This window comes from Lutjanus erythropterus, chromosome 15, assembly GCF_056507025.1.
Source record: "Lutjanus erythropterus isolate fLutEry1 chromosome 15, fLutEry1.hap2, whole genome shotgun sequence".
Taxonomy (NCBI): Eukaryota; Metazoa; Chordata; class Actinopteri; order Lutjaniformes; family Lutjanidae; genus Lutjanus; species Lutjanus erythropterus.
The window spans coordinates 28,620,565-28,647,065 of NC_139331.1; the positions used below are offsets into that span (position 1 = coordinate 28,620,565).

The 26,501-nt window shown below is 42.3% G+C and overlaps 1 protein-coding gene across 8 annotated transcripts in view; it reads right to left on the minus strand.

Moving 5' to 3' along the window:
- The window catches only part of nhsl1b (NHS-like 1b), a 162,025-nt gene that overhangs the window by 44,110 nt on the left and 91,414 nt on the right, over positions 1-26,501 (minus strand). Inside the window, exon 1 of one of the 8 annotated variants that reach the window (XM_084737980.1) lies at positions 17,243-17,566. The exons of the other annotated variants lie outside the window; for them this stretch is intronic. Coding sequence (XP_084594106.1) covers positions 17,243-17,555 — 313 coding nt within the window. The 5' untranslated portion in view covers positions 17,556-17,566. Of the gene's footprint in view, positions 1-17,242; positions 17,567-26,501 lie in introns of those variants that run through there. 8 annotated transcript variants of the gene reach the window in all.

Sequence of the window (26,501 nt, forward strand, 5' to 3'; positions counted from 1 at the left end):
AAACTGTACCATTACTGACATTTTTTCACACTTTTACGTCATTTGGCATAAAGATAGTAATAAAAAGTAATCGTAGTCTGACACAGTCATGTTCTGATGATGCTAATAAACCCTAAAGGTGGGTCAGGCCAAGGAAACAACTCTCTACAGCGCTCATAAAAAGGCAGTTAAGCAAAGTTAAACTTCAAACTCACTCCTGAATAAACACAACTCTCTCTCTCAAACACAAGACACACACACACACACACACACACACACACACACACACACACACACACACACACACACACACACACACACACACACACACTGAAACCAAGGAGACGGAGAGGCGAGGCTGAGTAAACAAGCTGTTTTTCTGGCACTAATGATTTTAGCATGGGGTAAAGTTCCCGCGTATCACGCACACACACACAAACACAATAAGTTCAAACTGCTCCAGCTCTTGCTGAATGACCTTCCTCTGACACCAAGCTCTTGCTGTCTCCCTCTCACAGCCTCCCTGTCCGTCTGTCTGTCTCTCTTCTGCTGCACTTCTGTCTGTTCAGCAGACAGAGGTTACTGGGTAACGCCAGCCCTCCTTCCACTTCCCCTCACCCCTCGTGTGCTCTTTCCGTCTGACCTACTCCATTGAAGCAGCTGGGATTCCATCACACACACACACACACACACACACACACACACACACACACACACACACACACACACACAAACTATACATTCATACAGGCAATCTCCCATCCTCGAGCTACCCTCAGTTAAACACTGTATGCACTTTTTAAGTAGGGCGGCAACAATTATACGATTAATTGATTAGTTGATCAAAGAAAAAATAGTTCCCAACTAGTCTAACAATCAATTAATGGTTTCGGTCATTTTTCAAGCAAATTGCTGCCTCAAACATCCTAAATGTTAGACTTTGCTGCTTTTTGTCATGTATGACAGTAAATGAAGAGTCTTTGGGTTTTGGACCGTTGGTAAGGGTTAGACGTCACTTTGGGGAGAATTGTGATGCCACGTTTTACAGACTAAACGATTAATTGTGAAAATAATTGGCAGATTGGGGCTGAAACTAATGATTATTTTCATTGTAGATTATTTGCTCAATCAATAAATTTGTTGTTTAGTCCATAGAGTGTCAGAAATTTGTGAAAAATGCTTCCCAAAGTCCAAGATGACATCATAAAATGTCTTGTTTTGTCCACAACCAAGGGTGTTATTGGGTAGGGACAGTAGGGACATGTCCTTATCAATATCCAGGGATTACTGAATTATTATATCCGCTATTGTCTGTCAGTGTCTGTGTTACTTGTGTTACTACCTATAGCCATGGGTCTCTATTTGCTGCTAAATATATGAATTTACCAACTAGTGACAAATCTTGTGAGTTATTCAGACCATGAGGAAAAAAATCTATTATTTTGCAGTTTATTCCCATACGTGCTGTAATCTTAGTCAGCACTCTTCTGGCAGCGGCACAGTGACTCTCCGTGTTCCTTTGCACTGTGCACCTCAGGCAGGAGACAGCTTTTACTATGTTTATGGTGACATGTCCCCAACAACATCGCAAAAAATATTCACCCTTGTTCAAAACTCAAATATATTCTACATTTACTGTCATAGAGGAGTAAAGAAACAAGAAAATATTCAAATTTTAAGAAACTGGAAACTATGACATCGTTTCTTTAAAAAGTTACTCACACTAATTAATTAAAAAAATCAAAATACAGCAGGTTAATCATTAGCTGCAGTCCTAAAACAAATACATACCTCACATTTACTCTATGACTCAGTTTGACCGATCATTGTCATTGCTGACAGCAAAGCTCTCTGTTCACCGTCAGAAAGTCAGTTGTTTGACAAGACAAAGCTTTTGTTTTTGGTGGTTTTGTACGGACCCATCAGCAGCTCATTTGCATGATTATATGCAGAATATGGTGGGGTTAAAAGAGGTCAGACGGGGGGGGGGGGCAAATGTACTCAAAGCTACGGTGATGGCTCACAACACGTCATTTGAGTGAAAAGGATTTTGTGTGTGCAGCGGGGATTTAGCGAGGTGCAAATCAAAGTTCACTGTGTGTGTCTGTGTGTACATTTTACACCAACGTGAAAAAAGCAGCAGAAATTAGGGAGATGTGTGTGAATTCAAGTTAGCAATGAAAACCGCTGCATTTTGTGTGTGTGTGTGCGCGCGCTGGGTTATTCTTCTCAATGAAAGGCAGGGGCCTCCTTCTATAGGCTGCTCCTCCTTTGTGATCCATGAGAAAAACCCTCCAAGTCCAGGAGACACCCTGCAATCTACGCCCTGAGTCTGCACACACACCATCGCTAACATGATCAGCCTCTGATCTTTGTGTGTGTTTTCTGTTACACAAGCATATGCATGTGCACATCGTGGCCTTGATGTGGCGGCACACGTATATTTGTTGTTTTCTGTAGCCGTTCTCACGCAGCTTGACGTGTGCGTGAATCAGAGAAAACGTCTTTGAAAAAGGAAGCACAATACAAAAGTGGGAGAAAAAAATGGAGATGGTATCAAAAGCAAAACTTTGCACAAAGACTTTTAGAAAAGAGGACACGGAGAAAGAAAAGCAAAGTTTGCATCCACAAAGATTCTTTGATGTGGTAGAAGCAGAGCCATTTTGCTGAGTAGCGATGCGAGGCAGGATAGAAAAGGCAGCGTTTAGAGGGACAAAAGAAACGAGACAGAGAGGAGATAAAGACAGCGGGGAGAGAAAAGTTTGGGGTGGTGGAGGGAAGGGAAACAGATAGATAGTCCATAGGTATAGACTCAATAAAAACAGATATTATACACAGAAAACATACACAAAAGCCCAGCGGGCTTGGCGGTCATGCCTAATTTTCTCTCCCCTGGCGTCTGACCCGGGCATTCCCTGCCGACCCCCTTTGAAATTCAAGCCAGGATAAAAGAGAAAGAAAGACAGAGAGAGCAGATAGTGGATACATGTACCTCTGTGTGAGCATGTGGACAGACAAGACTGCATTAGAGTCTGATCTGGGCTGAAAAACACAGTTGTGCATGACACTGAGCTCAAAACAAAGACCAAGTCAACTAATAGGAATAACAGCTGGAAGAGCACAAACTGACAAGGAGGCGTGCAACCGTTAAATAAGTCCTCCCTATACGTTCATTTAACGAGCAAAGTTTTATGGCCCAATGTTAGCTTGAGCACAATAAAAGGCGGGTCACTCTTAAAATGTAAACGCCCGTTGAGCAGGGCGTTAAAACTCTGTTATTTTATGAGCAGGCTGATTTGTACGCCTGAGCTTTTGGTGCCTTCAGAGAGGGTGGCGGTTTTGTTGCTAACTTAAGGCGTTTTATGTTCCAGTCACGATGGATTTGTAGCTAACCGTCCACTTCCCCCCGGCAACAGAGTTTTAAATCTAATGCAATTTAACCCCACTGGTCTGTCACCCCCTCCCTGAAGCTGACAGGACAATAAGATAACGCTGAAACAGGCCCCTGTTGGACGCTGGAAAGTTTGCACGTTGGCTGGACAACACTCAGAGCTTGTTTTCCAAGTGTTTCGATGGACTTCAGAATTTTTAAAAAACATGTTAGCAACATTGCTCTGTAGATGTTGCTCAGTTTGTCCATCACTTTCATCAAGAGCAAAATACCTCAGTAACTATTGGATGGATTGGTATGGCTATCCAAAGTATCCAGAGGATGACTCTTTGAAGTCAACTAAAAGTTTCCAAAAAAGTCTGATGAACATTTAATTCGGCTTTGTTTGATGCCATGGTATCATGGAACGTCAAAAAAAGTATTTAGCCACCACGGTGTAAGTCATGATGCTGATGTTTTGTCTGTCTACAAAGTTGTGCTGCAGTTGCTGCTGCTGTGTCCCTGTGCTGTGCACCTGGTTTCCTGCTCTCACCAACGTGTTGCTGCTTACAACCGTCTCAAATGTCTGTCCATCCCTGACGCCCCACTGGACAAAGCGGTGTAGCTCATGCTGCCGGTGTTTCGTCGGTCTGCGTCCAGCTTGCGCTGAGGCAGCAGCTGGGAGAGACAGCACGTCGTAGCAAAGCTTCGAATTAACTCAAGCAATTGCTGCTGAAGCTTCGAAACCCCAAAGCAGCTATTTGGTACAGCCTCAATGTTAGCATCCTCCTCGTGAGCATGTTAGCATGTGGACTTTAGCATTTAGCTCAAAGCACCGCTCTGCTGAAGTACAGCCTCACAGAGTTGCTACCACAACTCTCAAATCTTTTTTTGACTTTGTTTAATTAAAAAAAGTCTTCATGTGTGACTCTCTACATTTGATTTGTGCCACAACTGAACAGAAAACAGGTTAAGTCATTCAGAACTAACCTTGGCTTAAAATTAGTTCTTAGCACACAATTATTCAATCTATTCTAAATTCTGACTATGCAGGTGTAACACGTGTCTGACACGCTATCATAAAATAATTTCCCAGTGGAAAAGCTCCATCCAGCCACTGGTACTATAACATAAAGACAGACCCCTGGCAGCCCCCAGACTATATTAAGAGCCATTACCATCCAGCCAAACTGTCTCCACTCATATTGACTCCTGGCCCTTCTCACTCTACGGCGGACCCTCTGAGGACCCAACACATCAATAACCACGAAGCTTAAGTGTGTGTTGTGTGTCTCGGCGGCCCTGTGCAAATCAGATGGCTTACAGCAGGCTGACATCACTCTGCATGCTTTTGTATGTATGGCTGTGCATGTTATTGTGCGCGTGTGAATGTGTGCCCGCAGCTGCGTCTACGATCGACCGCTTTTAGACAACAGACCCAATCACACTTTATGATCTATACCTTAAAGGAGGTCTAGATCACTGCGTCCCTTTACCCTTTATCCTTTTTGTGTCTTTGTTTCTGATATTAACACATGCACATATAGGTTATAAGACAAAACATGTGCATGAGCCTATAGTCAATATGCAGACAAGCATGTAACCACACACACAAATAGGGATGCTGACACACACATGTTGGCTGCCATGCTGCCTTCCTGACCTACATTTCAGCACCAGGACTGTCTGCTCTTCTCTCCTAAGGGCCTCTGTGTGTGTGCACATATATATGCGTGTGTGAGTGTGAGAGAGAGAGAGAGAGAGAGCATGCACTGCACACACAGCATCATTAATCCAATTTTCTAATTAACTTCACACACAAAATGCCATAAATTTGACGCAAACACATATATGATACACTGTGGACTGCCTCGCTTCTGGTTGTGTCCACTGTGTCCACTTTGTGTGCGTTTCTGCAATACAATTCACACCCCACAAATGAACCTCACGACCGGTTTAATTAAACGTGTGATGTGAATAATGTCCAAGCTGGGACAATGACAGCAATCAATATGTAGCAGCTGGAAAATTACTTTATTTGCTGTTAAGATATGATTAATTAGCATCAATATTTCACTGCACGTCTTACACAGAAGGCATTTAGCAGACTCTCTAATCAAGAAAGAAAACAGCTTAAGTTGAATTTCCCATCACATGCAAAACATGATACCATGAAACAGAAAGCAGAGGTGATAAATATTAGGGCTGCACAATTAATCACAATAAAATTGCAGTGTGGCCAAGTGCAATAACCAAATTACACAGTCAGATCCAAATCACAATTTTTTTTTTAAAGGACTTATATTGAGGTGCCATAGTGCTGCATAGATGACCAGGCCTAAATATTTTGTTCTCCAGATAAAAGAAAAGATATTTGTTTGGTACAGACCTCAATAAATATCACATTATCACAATATTAATAGTAGTTTTCTTCAGTGAACATAAAAATTGTAATGCAAAACTGGTCATTTCCACTAATGAATGAATAAATTAATGAAACCTTTATTGATCCCACAACGGGGAAATTCCATTCGGTTACAACCCGTATAATCGTATCGCGTATCACAATTTCAGTCGAAATAATCATAATATGACTTTTTTTTTTAATTAAATTGAGGTGCCCAGTAGCTTGTGTATACAGCAGTGTGTTGTTTCTGCTGTATTCAGCTCCTCCTGAGGATGAGAGGGTCTTGTCTGATTTTAGACACAGAGGCACAGAGACAGACTGAGCTAATTTAGGTTAAGTGCCTCCAGTAGCTCAAGGGCACAAAGCAACAAGCCACCTGGGGCAAGCCTGCATCACAACAAGGAGAGCTGTGTGTGTGTGCGTGTGTGTGAGCGTGTGTGTGTGTATCAGCACATACCAATAAGAAGTGGGTTAAAGCCATATCAACTATAACGTGCGCATGTGTGTTTATCTACACTTCCTCCACCACTGGAGCAAAATCGACACCGTGCCGTTTGACCCACTTCCCACATCGCACCTCACTTCTCATCAGCACCAACAGTGGGTCATTTCCATCCAATCAACGACCAGAAATACAGCTGATTGACCATTGGTGATGAATTTAGGAAGTGAGCAAGACAATCAGCCTGGAGGCTTCAGCAAAATCGGGAGGTTAGATGTGCAGTCTGACGCAAGCTCTGGTGGCCGGTATTGATTACTGTTAATAACCAATACATTTACACTGCATGATGCTCTGTTCATCAGGCCTGTAACATCGATCCAATTTAACTTTCCTCTCTGTTAGTTAGTTAGTTAGTTATTCTGCTGATTGCTTTCACAAGGCGAGGACACTGACTATTAACTTAAATAAACTCTCCTCAGCTAAAGAGAACTACATCCTCAAGAATCCCCAACTTTTTTTTTTCTTTTGCAAATACAACTTCCAGCCTACAAATGGAGCAGAAAAGGCAGCCTGACATCAGGGTCCAACAATAATGTTTGTCAATCCAGTCGTATTTTTTTTAACCAAGACGCAATGAATCTTACGTGTTGTTTTAGGATCTACCAGCCGTTCATCTATGAAGTAAACACGCCTGTCTGTGTTAGTGTGCTCTACTTACATCTGAGTTTTTGTGAGGACAGACACAGGCAGAGCAAAGCTTAGTCTTGGAGAGAAGAGCAGACGTTGTTACATGAAACAAGTTTTTTTTGCTTTTTTACTTTTTTGGGTGACCAGGTAAGTGGTGAAAAAAGGCAGAAAATGCCTCACAAATATGGATTTCCCATTTTTCTGCATTTATTATCATATTAAACTGAATATCTTTGGTTATGGACACAAAAAACACACAAGATGTCACCTTGGACTTTGAAAAGAGATGGGCACTTTTCACATTTTGACCCACTTTCCCGACTCTATGAGTGAAAATGGCAGCAATTGTGCCTCATTTGAAACTTAAAACTTAAACTTAAAAAGTTAAAAATAAAAAAAAAATAAGGAAAAAAGAGAAAGTAAGTATCTTGTTAAAGTAAGAATCTTATTAATCATTAATGATTAATCGATAATGTCAGTTCAGAAAAATCCACAAAATTTGCAACCCTAGTTGAACCCTGATAAATTTTTGGATGACACTGACGCAGTGTTTACAAGACTGATACAAAGAAGAGTATAATCATCATCATCATCATCATCATCTTCATGATATACTGAAGGAGGTCAGAGGTCACGGTCAGCTACATCACACCCCTGCTGCAGCTGTAGTGCTCGTCAACACTGGAGCTCAAACGGTGCTCAGACCACAACTATTATGAGGACAATTTTTCCAAATATACTTTCATCGTTACCTTCAGAGGTCCGGTACATAAATGTCACACTGTAGTAATGCAGCCCTGACATGGTATTAGAATAACTGTGTAGTAATCCCAGGGTTAAAACAGAGAGGGTTAAATATGTCTCAGGACAGGCTTAAAGCTCACAGGATGATTCGGATCAGTATCATCTGTAAAACACACATATGTGCGCACACACACACACACTCACACACTGATTGGTGCTTTCAAGTAACCTATCACACAGACTCAGGGATGCATTCTGCAAAAGTGTGCATGTGTGCACATGCATGTGCTAATCCTGTGCTGAGACTTCGTCTGGGAAAAAAGCAGCACCCCGAAATACACTCCCCCCCTCCTTTCCCACTCTCCTCCTCCCCCTTCTTTCCTCTGCTTCGCCTCCCGCCTCCCTCTCCCCGCCTATCTCTCCATCCCTCCCCCTCCCGTCCCATCCGAGCAATAATGAAGGGATGGAGGCATTAATAGAGAGCGCAGACCTCTCCTGGATGCAGCGAGCGCCCTCCTAATGGGCCCTGAGGGAAAAGAGACGAGCTCCCTGATCAAATACCCCCAAAATTTAAGACCGCCATTATTCCAAATTAAATTCCTCGTGACATCTCATGTGTCTCTTTTTGGTGCGGATGAATGGGTTTCTTCGGTCTGATGGGCAATTAATCCACAGGAAAGTAATTCCATTTGGAAGTGAGCATAATCTGATCAATTTGGTGGTTTAATGTGTGTGCTGTTAAAACAGATGATTCACAGGTGATAAAGTTTGAAACTAAAAGACTAAAGGCGCTGCAGTGTCATCCCCTGAACGACTCCCTCTGCTTGTCTGTATTAGGACGCCCCCTTGTGGTGAAAATTTGCAACAGCCGACACAAGAGCAGTTGGTTTTCAGTGTCATCCTGCATAGTGCTTTGGAAAAGGTTAACGGCAGTTTAGGAACAAACAAAATTAGAGTAAAACTGTCACCACAGCACGCTCAACTGTGGTTTTACAAGCAAAGAAAAAGCCTGTAGCTTCCTTTTCTCTACATTTTCCCCGTCTTTTTTTTTGTCTTTAACCCTAATCCATCTCCGCATGCAGAGTGGAAAACCCTCGAAAGAGAGACGTTGCCATGGCGAGGACAACTCATTAACAAGACAGATTTAAAGAGGCTCTTAAAATCACTTTCTCCCCCCCCCCCCCCCACCCTCCCTCACCTCTTTCTCTCCTCTTACAATCAGTCTCTATGGGGGGACATGAGCTTTTTCAGAGGCTAGGCTTTGCTTTTCTGAGGCTTAATGGAGCCTCCAGCTGATTGGGACATAAAGAGGCCTGGAGCTGAGGAGAAGGCAGGAGGAAGGAGACCAGGGCTGTGGTACATGCTGGAGCAGCGAGGGGGGGTCTGTGGTTGATGAGAGTTAGAGTGATAAAAGACGAGATGGATTAGATGGTGGAACAAAGTGTCCTGACCCGAGCATTTAGATTATTCTTTTGTGGTTTTTAAGTTGCATGTTATTGTACAGTACACTAATAAGACATAACAAGCTGCACTTTAGACCCTTTATTAGACCCTTATGTAGTTTATAATACAGCTCTGTTGTAATGTATCCCTGATTATCCTCCAAGACAGTCTAATAAGGGTCTAATACTGTCTAAGAAAAAACATAGTGTACTGTAAAAAGAAAGTGCAACCCATTTTTTAATGTTTTTAATTGTTTTTTTTTGCAGACTGGTTATGCTGCAGGACTCAACAATACGGACTGTCCACTTGCACGGGGTCAAGTAAAATGTCATGTCTGGCAAGTAAATCTGGTGACTCACTTGCCGGAAATAATTTTAATAATTCATAAAATAAAGTTCACATTTTCATGCACACGGGCAAAAAGCCGTTGTTTAAAAGAAGCCATGATAAGCTAAAACTCATCTGCAGTGAAAAAATGCAAGAGTCTGCCTTGACACTCTCCTAATGCCAACAGGCAGAGAACAAATGCGATTTCAGGACTTAATCCGGCCCCTGTTTGCTCCAGCAGCAGCTTTTGCCCTCTTCTCAGTTCAACAGTGGTTTTGTTTTTAGTAATTGAAAAACCTAATTGCCCCGTACTGCAGGATAAGTGCGTTTAAGCGCTCCGCGGCTGCGCCAACCTCAGTCACGGCTCATTTCTTTAATGAGGGCTGCTAATAGAGGGAGCTTTTTTTTTTCCACCTCATGCTGCTTCGAGTCTGGTCCTCTGAGGTTTCTGGCCCTGTTTGCCCCACTGACCAGTCTGCTCTCTGTCTGCTCCGCACACACGGTTACATTCCTGACTTCTACCGTATGGTTCATAAAAAGTGCACCCCCTTTAACAAAGGGAAAATAACAACGCTTAGTTGATCAATCTATTTAAACAATTATTAACGTTATCAAATCATTATTATTATTTGATAATAAATAAAACAATAAAACAATTTTCTTTGTCATTTATCACAGAAAAAGAAGACTTTGAGCTCTGGAAACCTGTGATCACATTTTTTTTTAACTTTTTAAAAAAAATCTTCAATCTTCAGCTTGCTCTTACAGATTCTGGGCACTATGTGGTGCAGTACACTGACCCGACCTGCAGGAGGCTCCCTTTGTCAACAGGGAGCAAACAGCAGGGGCAGAACCACACACTGAACTTAGAAGAGGAAATGGAAGATTATTCAGAGAGTGAAATAGAAAGAAAGAAAAAAAAACAGAAAGACAGATTTGGTCAATCGAAGGATAAATGTCTCTGTCGATTGCAGCGATTATCTGCCTGTTATGTCCTGATGTGATAATCAACCCGTTAAGTAAAACTCAACTGCACACACATGGTGCTGTGAGGGTTCCTCACACCTGATCCCTCCTCAAATAAACGCTGTTCTCTGCTCTCTCCTCCTCCATCACTTCCAGCCTCCCAAATGAAAAGCCAGCTGTGCCCAGACCAACACTATTAATCTGACCAGATTATCTATTACAACAATTTGTCCTGCAAACGACACGCACAAACACACCGAAAGACTAAATCGACCCCCCTGAAAATCCAAAAACACGCTCGCTTCAGCTCAATGGCAAAATTGAGATTTCAACTGAGCCTTGGATTACAGATATTATATTATGATATTAAATGGAGAAGAAAAAATAAATCTACAAAATATTGTTCTAAAAACAATTTAAAAGAATTAATGTACACAAAATTCTTCTGAATAAGTACGTATTGGTTAAGACATCTTAAAGATATGAGCATAAATTGGGTTTTCTACACCTCAGCTAGTTTTTCTAGAGCTTTTTTTCCCCGCCACTGTCCCAAATTCTACTTTCAGCAGTCGCAGACTTAACAACTATTTTCCTAAACTGAAGTTCTTTTTTTCCCCAATTCGACATATTAACTTTAACTTTATTAGACACGCTCTCAGCAAGAAGTTGACACTGGAACACAAGCATGACCTCGATCGATTTCATGTGGTGGAAACAGTTCAGGCCCACAGCACCTTGCAGAAACATCTGCCACATCACCTAAAGGTGCTTGAAGTGCCATCGCGTGGATCTCTTTGTATGATTGATTTTGTGTGTGTAAACGTGTGTGTGATCTAGCTGGTGTCCCTTTGGAACGACACGTTTCTCTTCTGTCAACACCAAATACCAACCAATAAATGCAGCCTAATGGAGTTTAAAGTACAGTATTTGCCAATGAAATGTAGTGGAGTGAAAGTATGAAGCAGCAGAAAATGGTTATGCTATGATTTTCATTTTTACTGCAGATGGAAATTGGTTCCAAAAATCGTTATGGGTCTCCTTGTGTACTAACAATTTACAAAAATTAAGCAGCCCTAGACAAAGAAAACAGTCCCACTAACTCCACAGCAATGACAACTAAGCAGCAAAGATAAATGGAAAAAAACACACACGGGATCTCTGGGTGAATGAACACAAAGACACCAACATGCACTCGTTCAGACTGAACCCTGACAAAACTCAATTACCTCCCAATATTTGTCAGTGATGACTTCATTAGCCGCTGGTCACACATGATAGAGGAGCACCTGTTTAGCCAATCACTGGCCAGCCATTACCTATTAGGCCTTTAACAAGCTGAGAGGTCTCCATCTGTTAGATACACGGCGAGCTATTACCCGCTGATTTACCCCTCGCCTCCTTCTTTATCTCCTGACTACATGAATGTCTAAAAAGATTCAGATTGGACCGCTGTAGCTATTAAATTCACGGCTGATGGATGGAAAAGGAAAAAAAAAAAACGAGCAGACATGCATTCGTTCGCACAAACAGGGTTAAAGACTTAACCAATGAAAGAGAGGAAGAAGAGGGAGAGCGGGAGACCGAGGCAGACACAGTTGCTTTGAAGCAAAACAGAGCCTTAACCCATTTTACAGTTGAATGACCCAGAGCAACCCCTGACCCCCCGATTCCTGAAAGTGTGTGTGTGTGTGTGTGTGTGTGAAATCCCCTTCTTTTCTCCGTCTCATTAAGCTGTGTGTCAGGCTCTCCACTCCATTGTTCTGCCACCTCCAACCTGCCATCGGGGGGGGGGGGGTTTCACGCACATTCAGGACTGAGGGTGTACTTGTCTTTACTCATCTGTGTTTGAGTGTGTGTGTGAGTGAAGCTGTGAGACCTGAACGGGCAGCTAACAGATCTCACTGTGTGGTTATGAATGGTGCTTCACCTCAAACCCTAAAATGTTAAGAGCGAGAGAAAGACGAGCCGCTTTGACTGGACGTTTTTCTGCACGGGATGAGAAAAATGGTTTTGTTGACAGTCAATCAGAAAGACTAGTTCACTGACCAGCCTGTCATTTGGCATTTTATCCATGTTTAAGGTAGCTAGTAGCGAGGGAAAGTGCTGCTGTAATGTTAACTGGTCTGTCTGTAACGTCGGCACAAGAGGACAACTATTTCAGTTGAAATGAGGCGCCATAATACGTGTTGTGATTTGGCCCGGCTGGTACCAGTTGTATAGGAACCGGTGCCATATTGGCATCAAGTTTTGGCACCAAACCCCAGCTGTCAGTCAGCTTTGTCCGATGGTAAACCACTGTTATGCAAGCCAAACATCTCTCTCTCCAAAGCCACCAGACCCTATTGGCAAACCCGGTAAATTTACCTCGCAAAAAACAGGAGTTGCTGGTCTACTGCTGCCTTGATTGGTTAGTTTTTTTTGTATTATTGTGTGACTTTAGTGAGTCAAAACTAACCTTTCAATGCACCAAAGTCACACAAACTAACTAATCAAGGTGGTGGTGGTCCAGTGACTCCTGTGTTCTGCAAGATAAAATTACTCTTTTTCCTACAGGAGTTTGGAGAAAGGATATTTGGCTTGTATAGCAGTAAAAATATTCTAAACATAACGTACAGCTGTTTGTTTTTTTGGTGTTTCTTTGTTAAGGTGGCTAAAATATGCTTTGCTGCTGACCGGCACTCCTCTCTGCTTCTCCAAACTGGGGGAAAGCAAACCTTCATCTACTGCAGGTAACAGACTGACTATGGATGAGTACCTCATACAACCCCATTTCAAATAATCGAACTATGGCATCAGCCTCAAACCAGAATTTAGGGCACCGGTTTAGAATAAGTGGAGAGGTTTTAGAGACGGGGAAAAGGAAAATGGAGAGGAGAAACAGGGGCAACCTTAAGCTTGTTTCTTCTTTTGTCTCCTTTCTCAAAACCTTTTGAGGATTAGAGTCCGTTAAAAAATGCACCCTACCCTTACCTGTTTTTTATCACTTTGAAAAGACGGGAATTATAGTTATGTTTGTGTGAATGAAACACTGAAGGAGAGGAAAGACAGTGAGCTGAACTCGTGACCAAACCCCTCCTGAGTCCCACCACCGCAATTACATTACCCTAACCGAGTTTCAGCATTGCTTCCCCCCTATAAATGCAGCCAATCCATTTCATTTGGCCTCATCTAGTTACTCTACAAGCCTGGCCTCCCTCAGGTGCTCTTCCCCTGGGAGCTGTTGGCACTGATTGGTCGATAGCTGAACCTGCCTCCCCACCGAGGGATTATAGGGGGATCCGGTGCAACACCTGCTCCAACACTACATAGAAAAGGAGGATAGAGGGGATGAAGCAAATGGAAAACAACATGTTTCCACTGCCAATCTACTGCAAGAAAATGAAGATTTATGTAAAGAACTGGAAACAAAGAGAAGAGTGGCACCAGCAGGAAGATAAGAGAGTAAAAACACAAGGCACGCATGCAGGAAACAAAAACACACAAAGGATGTATTAGCCAAAGTCCAGTTTGAGCGTGTTTGAGGGTCGTCTGCTCAGCGGTGCATGAGTTACAGAGTGATGGGGAGCTTGATCCAACCTACAGAGCCCAGACAATACTGTACTCATGGTGGCGACATCTTGAGCTGTCACGGCGAGTTAGCCAAAGCAGGCGTGAGGACGGGCCGCACTCGTCTGGCTGCATATTGTTACGCTAAACGCACAGGAATAAGTGGTTTCGTTTTAGATAAACATACATGCAGAAAGACATTCAAAAGTAGTGATTAAAGTGGTCGGGTAGAAAAATACTTAACTAACTTAAGTTTTAATGCAGAAAAAGTATCTCATTTAGCCTGCCTTTACCAGCTAACTTAAAACTTTTTGGCATTAGAAGTGCCACTAGCAATGAACTGTAATATGAAATCCTCAGGTATTCATGCAGCTAAATAATGATCATGTGACAGATCTTTCAGCACGCTTGCTCATCTCCCTGATGGCTCCTTTATGCAGTGGCAGAGGTGAAAGTGGGTCACCTCTGTAACCCAGTCAGCTCCATCACCCCAACACAGTGTCAGCTCTGTTACGCTTCCCTGCAGGCCTGGCCCATCACCTCCAGCTGCTGGCTATTGTGTTTTGTTCCCAGGGGTGGCCACCCAGGGGAGTTATGATGTCCTACTGTCCCAAAAGACAGCGAAGCGTGGGCGGGATGGAAGCACGCATGCATCATGGACGTACAGCGACTTAATTCAGGACAAACATGCACACACAAAGAGGCTGCACTGATGATACATGCAAGTAATGATTTTAAACTTGAGCCTGACCCATATTGGATTTTTACAATATGGCAGCCGGTATAGTGAATTCTTTCTTATAAACCTTTTATAAGCGGATTGCGCACAGATTTGGAACCAGTATAACTATGCAAAGGTACTCAGAAGGCTGCTTTCTTGAACAAATAACTATAACTTCTGCATTAAAATGTCCAAAAACTGTAGATTTATGTTACATATTTTGCTGAGTTGAGCACTTATTTTATCCTAAATGATCACAAAAATGGTGAAATCCTGAGAAATCCATAATTAATTCATGGTAATGGTGTGTTTCCTACCAGCTGGAAGTTGCTGTAACTTTTGGGAAAGCATGGGATATGTCAGAGAGTTTCAGTAAGGCTGCACAGTTGAAATATTCTCAAACTCACAACATCCAGATTGCAGAAGCTGCATGTTTTTGCAGAAGCTGCATGTTTTAGCATTTTTGGAAGAGAATCCAACAAATGTCACATCATCATGATTTTAATAGTTCTTTTTAATCAAAATGAAAATTGTGATGCAGAAATGATCATTCACACTAAATCATGGATGGAACTGTACCATAACCAGTATTATCAGTTACAGTGAATTACCGCATTCTGAAGTCTGTTATTTCTGTATAACGGACTGTTGCTATGGACACAGTTCTGGTCATAGACTCTGGAGAAGCAATAACATCAATTAAGTCAATAAAATTAATTTTAAACTTATATTATGTGTCAAATAATTGATCTTTTTAAGTAAGAAGCCATGTAAGAATTGGGATAATGTACAGTGAGCGGGCCATTATTGTGAAATTATCCCTGGACGGACCAGTTTTCACAGACTAAAGTGCTTTATGGCAGGACAAGTATTTAAGCATTAGTGACAGCATTCATGAGGGTCATCCAGTTCGTGCCTGGAGGACCCCTGCCACTACACCAAAGGCTAAAGGTCTCCCAAGTCACAAAGCCACAATCTGCACTGATTCTGCACGGGACTGGCAGCATAACACACATACACACAAGCAGACACACACTCGCGCACACACACACACACACACAAAGACAGACGGCACAGATCACTCGGTTACTCGGGGATGGAAATCACCTAATAAGAAGAGACAAAGCCCGGCTTGTGAACAGCTTCCAGCGCATGTGTTGTGACTCTCTGGCACTTCGACATACAGCGTGTCATTAATTCCCCCAAACAGTTCAGGTGACTTCAGTTCACTTTGAAGCAGAAGTCCGTGTCCCAGCCAAGGAAATACCACAATCACTACTGCAGAAAAACAGCAACGTGGTGTCATATTAAGCCTTACTAAGAGGCTCAGAGCGACTGCTACCTGGGTAATCCTGCTCTGAAGTTGAAGGCAAGAACCGCTACACAATCATAAAGCCTCTCAGTTAACATGAGAGGAGACAGAGCCACAGCCAGAGCCTGACAGCACTATGGAGGATAGACTTAATCAGCTGCAACGATTAGTCGATTCATCGATCAGCTGATCAAAAGAAAATTAATTGCCAACTATTTTGATAATCGATTAATTGTTTCAGTCGTTTTCAAGCGAAAATGTCAAACATTTACTGGTTCCAGCTTCTTAAATGTGAGGATTTGCTGCTTTTCTTTGTCATTTATTTATTTATAAAAGAAAAAATGTTGGTTTTGTATCATATTACTTATGAATGATGATCGATTAATTCATTGTTAAACTTCTTATAAATAAATAAGGGAAATGCACAAAATTTCCAACCCTAGAAATTAGCATTTTTCCACTTTTTTTTTTTTTGACATTTTACAGATTACACTTGTTTTAATTGGGTGTTATTGTTCTTTTCTTATGTATATTTGCCCTCTGTGTAGTTTTTATTGTTTATTGTTGTTTTTATCATTTTTCTGCAAAGTTTGCATTGTACAGCACAGTTGAAAGGTAGTTTACAAATACATTAAACTTTTGTATGTCATTAATTAATAATGATTAATTGATAAGTCCGTTGTTAGTGTTTTCAACTGTAGGTTAAAGAAAATGCAACAACTATGCAACCCTACTGATTGTCTGACCTTTTATAGACTGAACTTATTTTTATTGTTCAGTTTTGTTGTCTTATTATTATTTTGTAGTATTTTGTAGTAGTTTGTCCTCCATATACTTACAAGATAAATACTGTATTAACTGTGAAAATAATCAGCAGATTCAAAGTGTAAGAAAATATTGATACACTTGAGTATCTTGATATTATGTTTTTTGATACTGTATCGATTCTCAAAACAAAGTATCGTGATATTGTGATACATGCAAAAATTCATGTCAATAGTTCATTTTGTGTTTAAACCCCTGACCCTAGTGGTGTAATTTATCATCACTCCTCTGATTGCATAAAAAGTCAAATTTTTTAACTTATCTAACTTTTATGCATGGCAGTATGTTTTCTTAAAATTAACCAACATAACATCTTGCTTGGAGTATTGCAATATCGTAACCCCTGCATCTTGATTCTTGCCAATACACAGCCCTACAGCAGATTAATCAATAATGAAAACAATCATTAATTGCAGCTCTAAATGAGACACTTATTATCCATGGCAGCTGTTTGATCTCTCTCTAGTCTGTACCTTTGCCGTCCTGGAAGGATTGCGTTTTCCCCGGTGATCCTGCGTAGACTGGTCCGAGCAGCGGTTTGGGCGTCCAGAGAGAGTCCGGCTTCTGGTGGACCTTTGACACCGAGAGCAGACGTTTGCGCAGGCAGCCCTCCGGCCTGGTGGGCCTGGGGCTGGGGGCGGCCTGTGGCTGGAGGCTGTTCCCCATCTTGTTGGCGGGCTGGAAGGAGCACAGGGTTCGCTTCTCACCAGAGGGGTCCTCATAGCAGGCCCTGTGCCAGCAGCTGACCACCGGCTCCGAGGAGAGGCAGTGCACGTATGCGATCATCCCCGGCTAAGACCTAAACCCCCCCAACACCCACCCTCCCCTGCTCTATCCAGGACCAAAGCCCCCAACTCCTCCTCCTCTTCCTCCTCCTGCTCCCTCTCTCTCTGGACAGGCACTTCTTCTCGAGGTGGTGGGATGGAGGGGTGACTGTGAGGGAGACCTCCCCCCTTGCGCCCAAACTCTCAATAGGCCTCCCCCTCTGTTTCTGGGAAGATGGGACGGAGGTTTGGAGGTTTTTGCAACCCACAGGGGACCCAATCCCCCTCTGTCTCCTCCTCTGTCTCCTCCTCCTGTTTTTGTCCTTCCTCTCCCTCTCTCAGGGGATCCTATTGACTTGCATTGATTTGCCTGACAAAGGAGGGCTGTGCACAGTGTTAGATTACAAGATTTAACCCCAGAACAAATATTCCACTGAACTACTGCAGCATAATACTATTAAAAATCCTGCATGATTATCAGTCTGGCAGACGCCACAGCAGCTTGCAAAAGCAGGAATCCTGACTCCCAAAAATGGCCGCAAGAACTTGCAAAAACACTCCAGAGATGCAGAAATGAGGTTTAAAAAACAAAGGGCAGTGCCTTATTGGAAATACCTGTGGTTACAGCATGTTTTCCTTTGCTGTGACCCAGAAGCATCACCACAAATTGTGCAAAAGAAGATCCACAAAAAGTCAAGAAACAATCTCACGGCCAAAGACGGTGACCGCCTCGTGAGATGAAGTTAGAAAAAAAAAACTTCCAAGAGAGTGTTCACAGAAGTTCGTCCCAGAGCATCCTCCTTCCTCTCTCTCCACCTATCTGACACAGAGCACCATCATTGTTCAGCAGCGTCCACACGGCCTCTCCTCCTCCTCCTCCTCCTCCTCCTCCTCCTCCTCCTCCCTCTTTCCTCTGCTCCTCCACGCTGCTGTTCTAATCTGTAAACCCAGATTATCCAGCCCGAAGCCTCCGATTGTGACAGGCACACACCGCACACAACACAGATGGACACCAGGCTGTAGATAATTAACTACATCACCTCCCAGCGCTCCAATGTGTGGAAGTTCAAGAAGACCTGGCGTGCGGCGTGTCAGATGGCTAACTCTGATGACGCGCGTGTGTGAAGAACACTGCATGTGGGGCAAATATCAGCCTGCTGCCTCAGGTTCACCCTCAGCTGACTGCTGTTACCAACCACAGAGGAGATCCACGTGAAAATACACAACCTATTCTTTTAAAGTCAAGAAAAACACTCACAAGGAAGGCGCACTTCAAAGCTTTGATGAATTTAATTGGAGTTTGACCACAGACTGGCTGAGGGGTTTTACCTGACGCCAGATTAAAAGATAACCAGCAAACAAAGAGATACACACCAATTAAAAACAGGGTGAGGTGAGTGGTAAAAAACATCAGACTAACCTGCCAGGTGAGGGTGTGTATGTGTGTGAATATGATCCTTAATCAGCTTGGCTGTGAGGCAAGTCAGATGGATGAAAACCAGCAGAGGACGGGACTGGACCAAACTGAAGGCCGGACACTACAGTGAGGTCCCATTAACCAATAAAAGATCAGCTGACATTAAAATTCATTAACAGGACTGGGTGTTACAATCCCTGAAGATTCAGCACTACACTCACCTGAGGGGGGTTGTTCTTAAGAAAATGAATAAAAACAAGGTTGAAAAGAAAAGAGAAAACTTTAAAAGTGGACAAGAAGTACTTCAGAATACTGAAGCAAATGTCTCCCTCTGGTGGCGGCTAATGCCTTTGCTATATAACAGACACCAGCGTGATTACTCTGAATGCACCTACAAATACTTAAAAAAGTAGTCTAGAGATGAAATAATTTGTCATTTATTCACAAATGTGGCAAAAGTACTGATACCTGAAAATTTAAGTGCAATCAGTTAATCCATGAACAGAAAAATAATGCATTATTTTGGTAATTTAATAATAATTTTAGTTCATTTTTCAAGTAAAACTTTGAAAAAAATTAGCTGCTTTTCTCTCTCGTGGGCTGTTTGTTGGACAAATCGAGTTATTTGAAGATGTTGCCTTGACTCTTTTGCACAATTTTGATATTTCACAATTGTAGGAACCATTTTTGTTCTACTGGCGTTACAGTTTGAGTTTACAAAAAAACGCAGTCGCAGCACATCCATGACCACTAACAGGTATGTAAAATTAGGATGCCAAGAAATTGTTTTTCAGCTGCTCGCTCTCAAGCAAGAGAAAAGTTGTTTGTTTTTTTGCTTTAATTTTTGATATTAAGCAAAGTCTTAAGATATTTGAACACGGTACATCTTCATATGTTTTTTTTTAATGCATTCATTGAACTGTATCTTTACTTTGCAACAATCGTAACGCTCACCACATTCACCCTCCTGAAACCAAAGCCTAGATCTTCAAGCAAGTCAACTCATTAATTAAGCAACATACAGACAGAATATTGTGGATACTATTGGAAGTGCGTCTAATCAAGTCTGACTATAAAGGTGTCCATTGAGCTTAAAGGCATAATATGCAACATTTTCCTTAAAAAAAAAAAACAATGTAATCCCTTTCAATCATCACTTATGACTGACGTGTGTGGTAGTGTCTGTATCTGCAGAAACCTGGCTCTCTGCCTCTATTTCCTTATTTTCTTGTTATTTTGCTGTGCTCAAGAAGCTTTACTAAATCAAAACATCAGTATCCGACATCGTGGGAATGAGACTCAACAATCAGCCATCTTTCTGGTGCATTTTACAAACGGCTCGGACAAATCAGAATGATTCTACCTTTAACTATATGACTGAAAACCATGATATGTTAAACTGCACGACTAAAATGATTGGCAGATTAATCGAAAATGAAATTAGTTGCTAGCTGCAGCCCGAGTAAACACACTGACCTACTGAAACTTTAGGGGAACAGGGACAAACTGCGCGTGCATGTGTGTGTGTGTGTGTGTGTTTGTGTGGTTGTTATCCTGCCAAAGCCTCAGCAGAGAGCCAGAGGCTAAAACAGCCATTACCGATGGTTATCATTTCCACAGCACGGTGAGTCAGCCAACACACAAGCTGATTACAAAACCAAAACCACTACACACACACATAATGGACAAACCACTGTATACATGCGCACACACACTCATATAAAACAGTGTGCGGACACACGTAGCCCACTGGGCAGGCCAAAAGATTCTGACTGTGGCCTAAATTGCACTTAACACTGTTGTTGCCCTAAATCCATAAACACATAAACACGGTGGGTCAGACAGTTCACAATGACACACAACATCAGGGGTGTAAAGGCGGTTAGACTTGACCTGCACGCATAATAGCATCACAACAGGGGGTGTTTTACAGTGACACACAGAAAAACATACATTAGATGTTGTTTGGGGGCCTTCAGAGATGTGACAGTTACCCATGATGCCATGGGCACTAACACACCCCCATGCCATCAAAGATGCTGGCTGTTAAAGTGCAAGTGCAATCTGGATGGTCCTTCCAAAAACTAAATTGTGGACTCCTCAGACCACAGCACACTTCTCCACTTCGCGTCAGTCCATCTCAGATGAGCTCGGACCCCTAAGAAGTCTGCAGCATTTCAAGTCTTACCTTCTAGATGCAGCGACAAACTGTGTGCACTGATAACAGTCCTTTACACAATCATGTGGGGTTTTAATGCAGTGCTGTCTGAGGGGTCTGTAATGATGAAATCCCTAAATTCCTGCAGATTTTTGTTGAGAAACGTCGTTCTTAAACTGTTGGACTTCTGTCCACACAGTTTTTAACAGAGCGTTGAACCTTGCACCATCCATGCTTGCGAACAGCAGAGCTTTCCATCCCAGTCTTTTGTTTCCCTTGTCCCAACTTTTTTGAAATGTGTTGCAGGCATCAAATTCATGAGCGTATATTTACAAATAATAATAAAGATTATCAGTTTGAACATTAAATATCTCATCTTTGTTCTGTATTCAACTGAATACAAGTCAAAAAGTATTTGCAAATTTATGGTGATGACAGTTATGTGTGGATACACATACACACACACACACACACACACACACACACACACACACACACACACACACACACACACACACACACACACATACAGAACACATGTGATGTGTGTCTTAGCTGGCGATGAATGCTCAGGTCCTGTCCAGACCCAGCATGCTTGGCGGTCAGTCTCTCACAGCCCACTGCCCATGAATGAGGATTATTACTAGTAAGGAGATATGTGTGTTTGTGTGTGTGCATGTGCATGTGCATGTGCATGTGTGTGTCACAACTCTTGAACAATACAACATCCACGCTGAGTTCAAGTTGGGACAGTGCATATTGTGTATGTATCAATGGATGTGTGTTTACATGCTTATCAACTCTCCTATGTGCCTCTGAATGCTCACACACACACATACACTGTGTGTGTGTGTGTGTGTGTGTGTGTGTGTGTGTGTGTGTGTGTGTGTGTGTGTGTGTGTGTGTGAGTGGGGGAAGCCAAAGCGGAAGGCTTTGGGGAAGGGACAATGGTAACCATGGATACGCATAGGTCTGAATGGAGCAAGAGGAGCACCTGCACGCTGAGTTAGTCCTCTGTCTCGGGAAGTCATCCACTCATCCACAGGGAGTCGTCCATTGTCTTTTCAAACTTCACCCACAACAAAAGTTTTCAGCTTTGTCCCTGGAAACAGAGCAGCTTCACACTCGCCTAATAAGAAACTTTGTCTCCGAGCTAAAAGTACAGCAAATCCCCCTTAATGACTCCCAACATCTTTCTAAACTTCCAAAAGTTTCCAAAAAGTCATTGTTTTGCCAACTTTTTTGAGAAAACAAAAGGTTCGCTGGAGTCCTGACAAGAGTCCATTCAGAGTCACCATCTATTGTTTACTTATCAAGAGCAGAAATCTCCTCCTCCTCTGCAAGAGTTTGACCTGTTTAAGGCGCTCAGCATCCTGCTCTGAGTTTCCTCTTTATGCTAATTTAAGTTTGCGTAATTTATAAATGCAAAAATGTCTCAACACGTGAGGATTAAGCACTTTAGACAGATTTTTAAGTTAAATTCGCAAAAACAATCCAGCAACAATTAGTTGAAGATCTGGTGTGTAAGATTGAGGGGGATTTTTTTTGCAGAATATAACAGAAATGGAACGCTGCCTGGTTCTGCTGCAAGCCAAATTTCAGCAGGACAAGACTGAAGTGACTTCTTTAATGAGCACTTTGATATTTTCTTTTTTATAACTTTTGATACTATTCGATTTTAGTATTGTATTGTTTTGAAACATACATTACAGAAAAGTCCTGAGGTATTGATACTTTTGACAACTTTAGTTTCTACAGTAGCCCAGAACAGACAAGCCAAACGCTGGCTCAAGATACGGCCTCATTTCTCACAAGCTTCCTGGCCACTGTAGGTTCTCATACACGCTTGGAAGGGGAGGGTGAGATGAGGTGTTTGCAATCTGAAACTTCACACACTGGTCCTTTACTTAAATACCCACTAATTAGTTAGATTCTAGCAGCTGGTATAAAGCTGCTAAATGCATTTCCTGATGACCTGAAACAGTCTAGCTTCCTGAAATGTAAGTTTTATTTTGAGTGGCAAAAATGACACTTGGTCCACGATAGCTGGACTTTAATTTTTAGATAAAATTCAAAATGGCCATAGTGGAATTGGACTGGTGACTCTGAAACAATGACATAAATTAGAAGTGGACAACATTGCAACTTCCCAAAAGTGATGCCAAAACATTGTGACTGCCCCCTGGTGGCTGGCTGACTTCTTTGATGCTATAAAAGGGGGGTTTCGTGTCATGACTGACAGCTGAGCTCTGCTTGCAATTGAGCCAGGACCTGGATACCACCTCTCCACGCGATCACGACTGTGGCTCCAAGTGACGTCACCAGCGCAAGACACCAGCCTTCTTATCTGAGATATTTGTCTTCAGCTTTGTACAGTCAGAGGAAGTGGAGACACGTCGTCCATCTCTATTTACGTCAATGCTCTGAACACATGGGACTTGTCTACTTAGATCAAAATCTAGATGGGAACAGTCCGTAACTGCAAGTTACAAGTCCAATATCCTGCCATGTTGTGGTATTTCACAGTGATTTAAGTTTGATGATGTCAAACTACTTGCTGCCAAGCCCTTTCACCATCGTTTTAAATGACTGAAAACACTCGCTGTCTACGGTTCAACACCTCCCTGCTCCTCTCTTCCCCTCCACTGGAGATAAGCAGCCTGCCACATTCAGTGTGAGAACATCCATCAACACCACTACCCACAAGGCCAGAGGGAAGGTAAAGGGTCAGCACTGGTTCAAGAGGTCGCAGTCTCTCACAGACACACAGCACAGGTGCACCGGTTATTAAAGATCTGCCCTGGTTAACGAGGGAGGAACTTTAACGAGAACGCAAAAAAAAAGGTTGTCATCAATTTTTTGTTATGCATTCCTGAAAATCTTTGATTTTGATTTGTGCTGCTTTGTTACTGCTTTACCAAGTTGCATAAGATCAGTTCTTCACTACCAACAACGCAAATGCACACGTCTTTTGGGCTGCACAGTTTGCCTAAACATTAATCTCATGTCTTTGCTTTAATAATAAAAACTTCAATCACAACCTCTCATCTGTGTTTGTCCTCAACTGTCCAAATTCCTGTCTGATCTGACGTGTAGGAACCATAAAGGTGGTGAGAATCCTCGGTGAAATGCCAGGCAGGCGTTGAGGTTATATATAGGTTTAGACATATAGGTATGTGGGTCACTGCCCCGAAGGCCGAATCTAACCCGGCTGCCCCGCAGTAAAATCACACCAAGCCCCTGCTGTCTTCCCGAGAGTGTGTGGAACCGCACACACACACATTCCTGGAATTCAATTCACACACACGTGTAGGTCGTATACAGGAGAGTAAACATACATAGATGCTCGTAAATACGATCCGTTCCTTTCTGAATCAAAGTTCAAACATAGTTACTGTTAAACGGACACATTTTCTGGTCATTCAGGTGATAGATTCTCATTTTTAGAGGGAGCTGAGCATCACTTTTCCCTGACAAACATCACAGAAATGACAAACATCACGTACAGAAGATTATATCAGCTGTCACTTGTTACACCAGTTTTACTACTTTCTGTAGCAGCTACAATAAAACTGTTTGCTGTCTGGTTATTGTGCTCTGGGCCTGTCTAAGTTCGTATGCAACAAAGATTCATAATCCACATTTCATCTTACTCATCTTCAGGTTTCAGCTACAGGTTGAGAACATCGGATAGTCTTCCAGCAAAAACTGCAGTGTAAACATTCAAAATGATCAAACATTTGCTGGTTCCAGCTTCTTAAACATGAGGTTGTTTTTCCTGTTTTTCATGGTTTTCATGATTCTAAATGAAGAATCTTTTGGTTTTGGACTGCTAGTTGAACAAAAGATGTAATTTAAAGATGTTAGTTTGGGCCATTCCATTAAAATTACATAAAGCAGAAAAAGCAGCACAGCTTCACATTTTGAGGGACTGGATCCACTCAATGTTTGCCACTTCTTTTCTTTCTTTTTTTTTTTTTTTTAATCTAATGGATTGAATTTAAAAGAAATCTGACGCACTCGATTTAAAAAGCCTTTATTAAGTCAAGGCTATATTAGCAGTTATAAAGATGCCAAGACATTCAGGCCAGCAAAGCCTTCATCAGGTTGGCAAGTGGTCACATGATCACTGGGAAACAGTCACATGATTGGTGTAGACAGGTAAAGGCTCATGAGGTTCAGCAGAGGAAACCTAAACCTAAATGACCTCAATTATAAAAACAGTTGCAGATGAATTTTCTAAAAAATTGCCTGATTACGGTGTTTAATATTGAGCAGGAATAATCCTGTTCAACTAAAGGTGTTTAAAGCGGTTTGAATATCAAATGTGCTTCATGGATTATCTGGACATCTATTACAAACAAATGAAGGACAACATCAGGTCATTAAATAAACCTTAAAATAGTTCACATTCTGACTTAATTAAACTAAATTTATTCAAGCTGGATGATGGTTCAGGCTCCTTCGTACGGTCCAAGTGCACACTTCATTAACAAAACATCTGTGCGTGGCTGGATCTGCACATCTGAAATTCCCCCTCAACTGCCGTCCGCAACCAAAACATCTGAAGCCGCTATAATGCTCACACATCCGAGCGGTTAAATACAAACCAGGGAACACTGGAGGAAGTTCCATTCCGCCAAAGACATGTTCTCCCAGATTGGACATGTCCCGAGCTGGCCTTAAACAACCTCACAACACGGAGGTCGGATGAATTTTCTGCAATATGTTTGCCTGACAGGGCTTACGCTCGCTTACACGGACGGAGACGCATTCCCATACTCCTCACGCGGCGGGAAACCTCCAAAATCACCCCAGCTAATCCCTACTCAGTCCCATCTAATGTGTCCTTAACATACTCGACTGGAGTGGAGCTCAAGTGCAGAAAAAACTTATGTAACATACCAAAAGCCACACCAAGTGGTCTGGCCTGGCGAGCAGAGGGCTTACGCTAAAATGCAAGGCTTTACCACGGGAGAGGAGGGGGGGGGGGGCGTGTAGTCAAAACAGATGAGAATCCACTCTGGCCACAGCTGGATGTGGAGGAACATGGGCTGAAATATGTGTCACATCTGCCTCAGAGTTGGCAGCCGAGGGGACTTGTTTAAATCATAACATAAGCAGCAGACATTCTGCAACTGGCAGCCAATGTAGAGTAATCTACTGGTCGGATCACAGCGTTTAATGTAATGCACAGTATTTGGGTCAGTTTGTTGTGTCTTTTGAAGCTGGAAACCCAAACTGGCGGTGGTGCATTTGCCTGCAACTGCAGCTTGTATGAATGCATGACAACTTTTAAACATTATTCTTAAGAACGTGCTTGAAAGAGAAGTCCTGCTATCACAAAACTGATCACACAAAGTCAAAGAAACGGAGTTAAACCAGGCAAACTT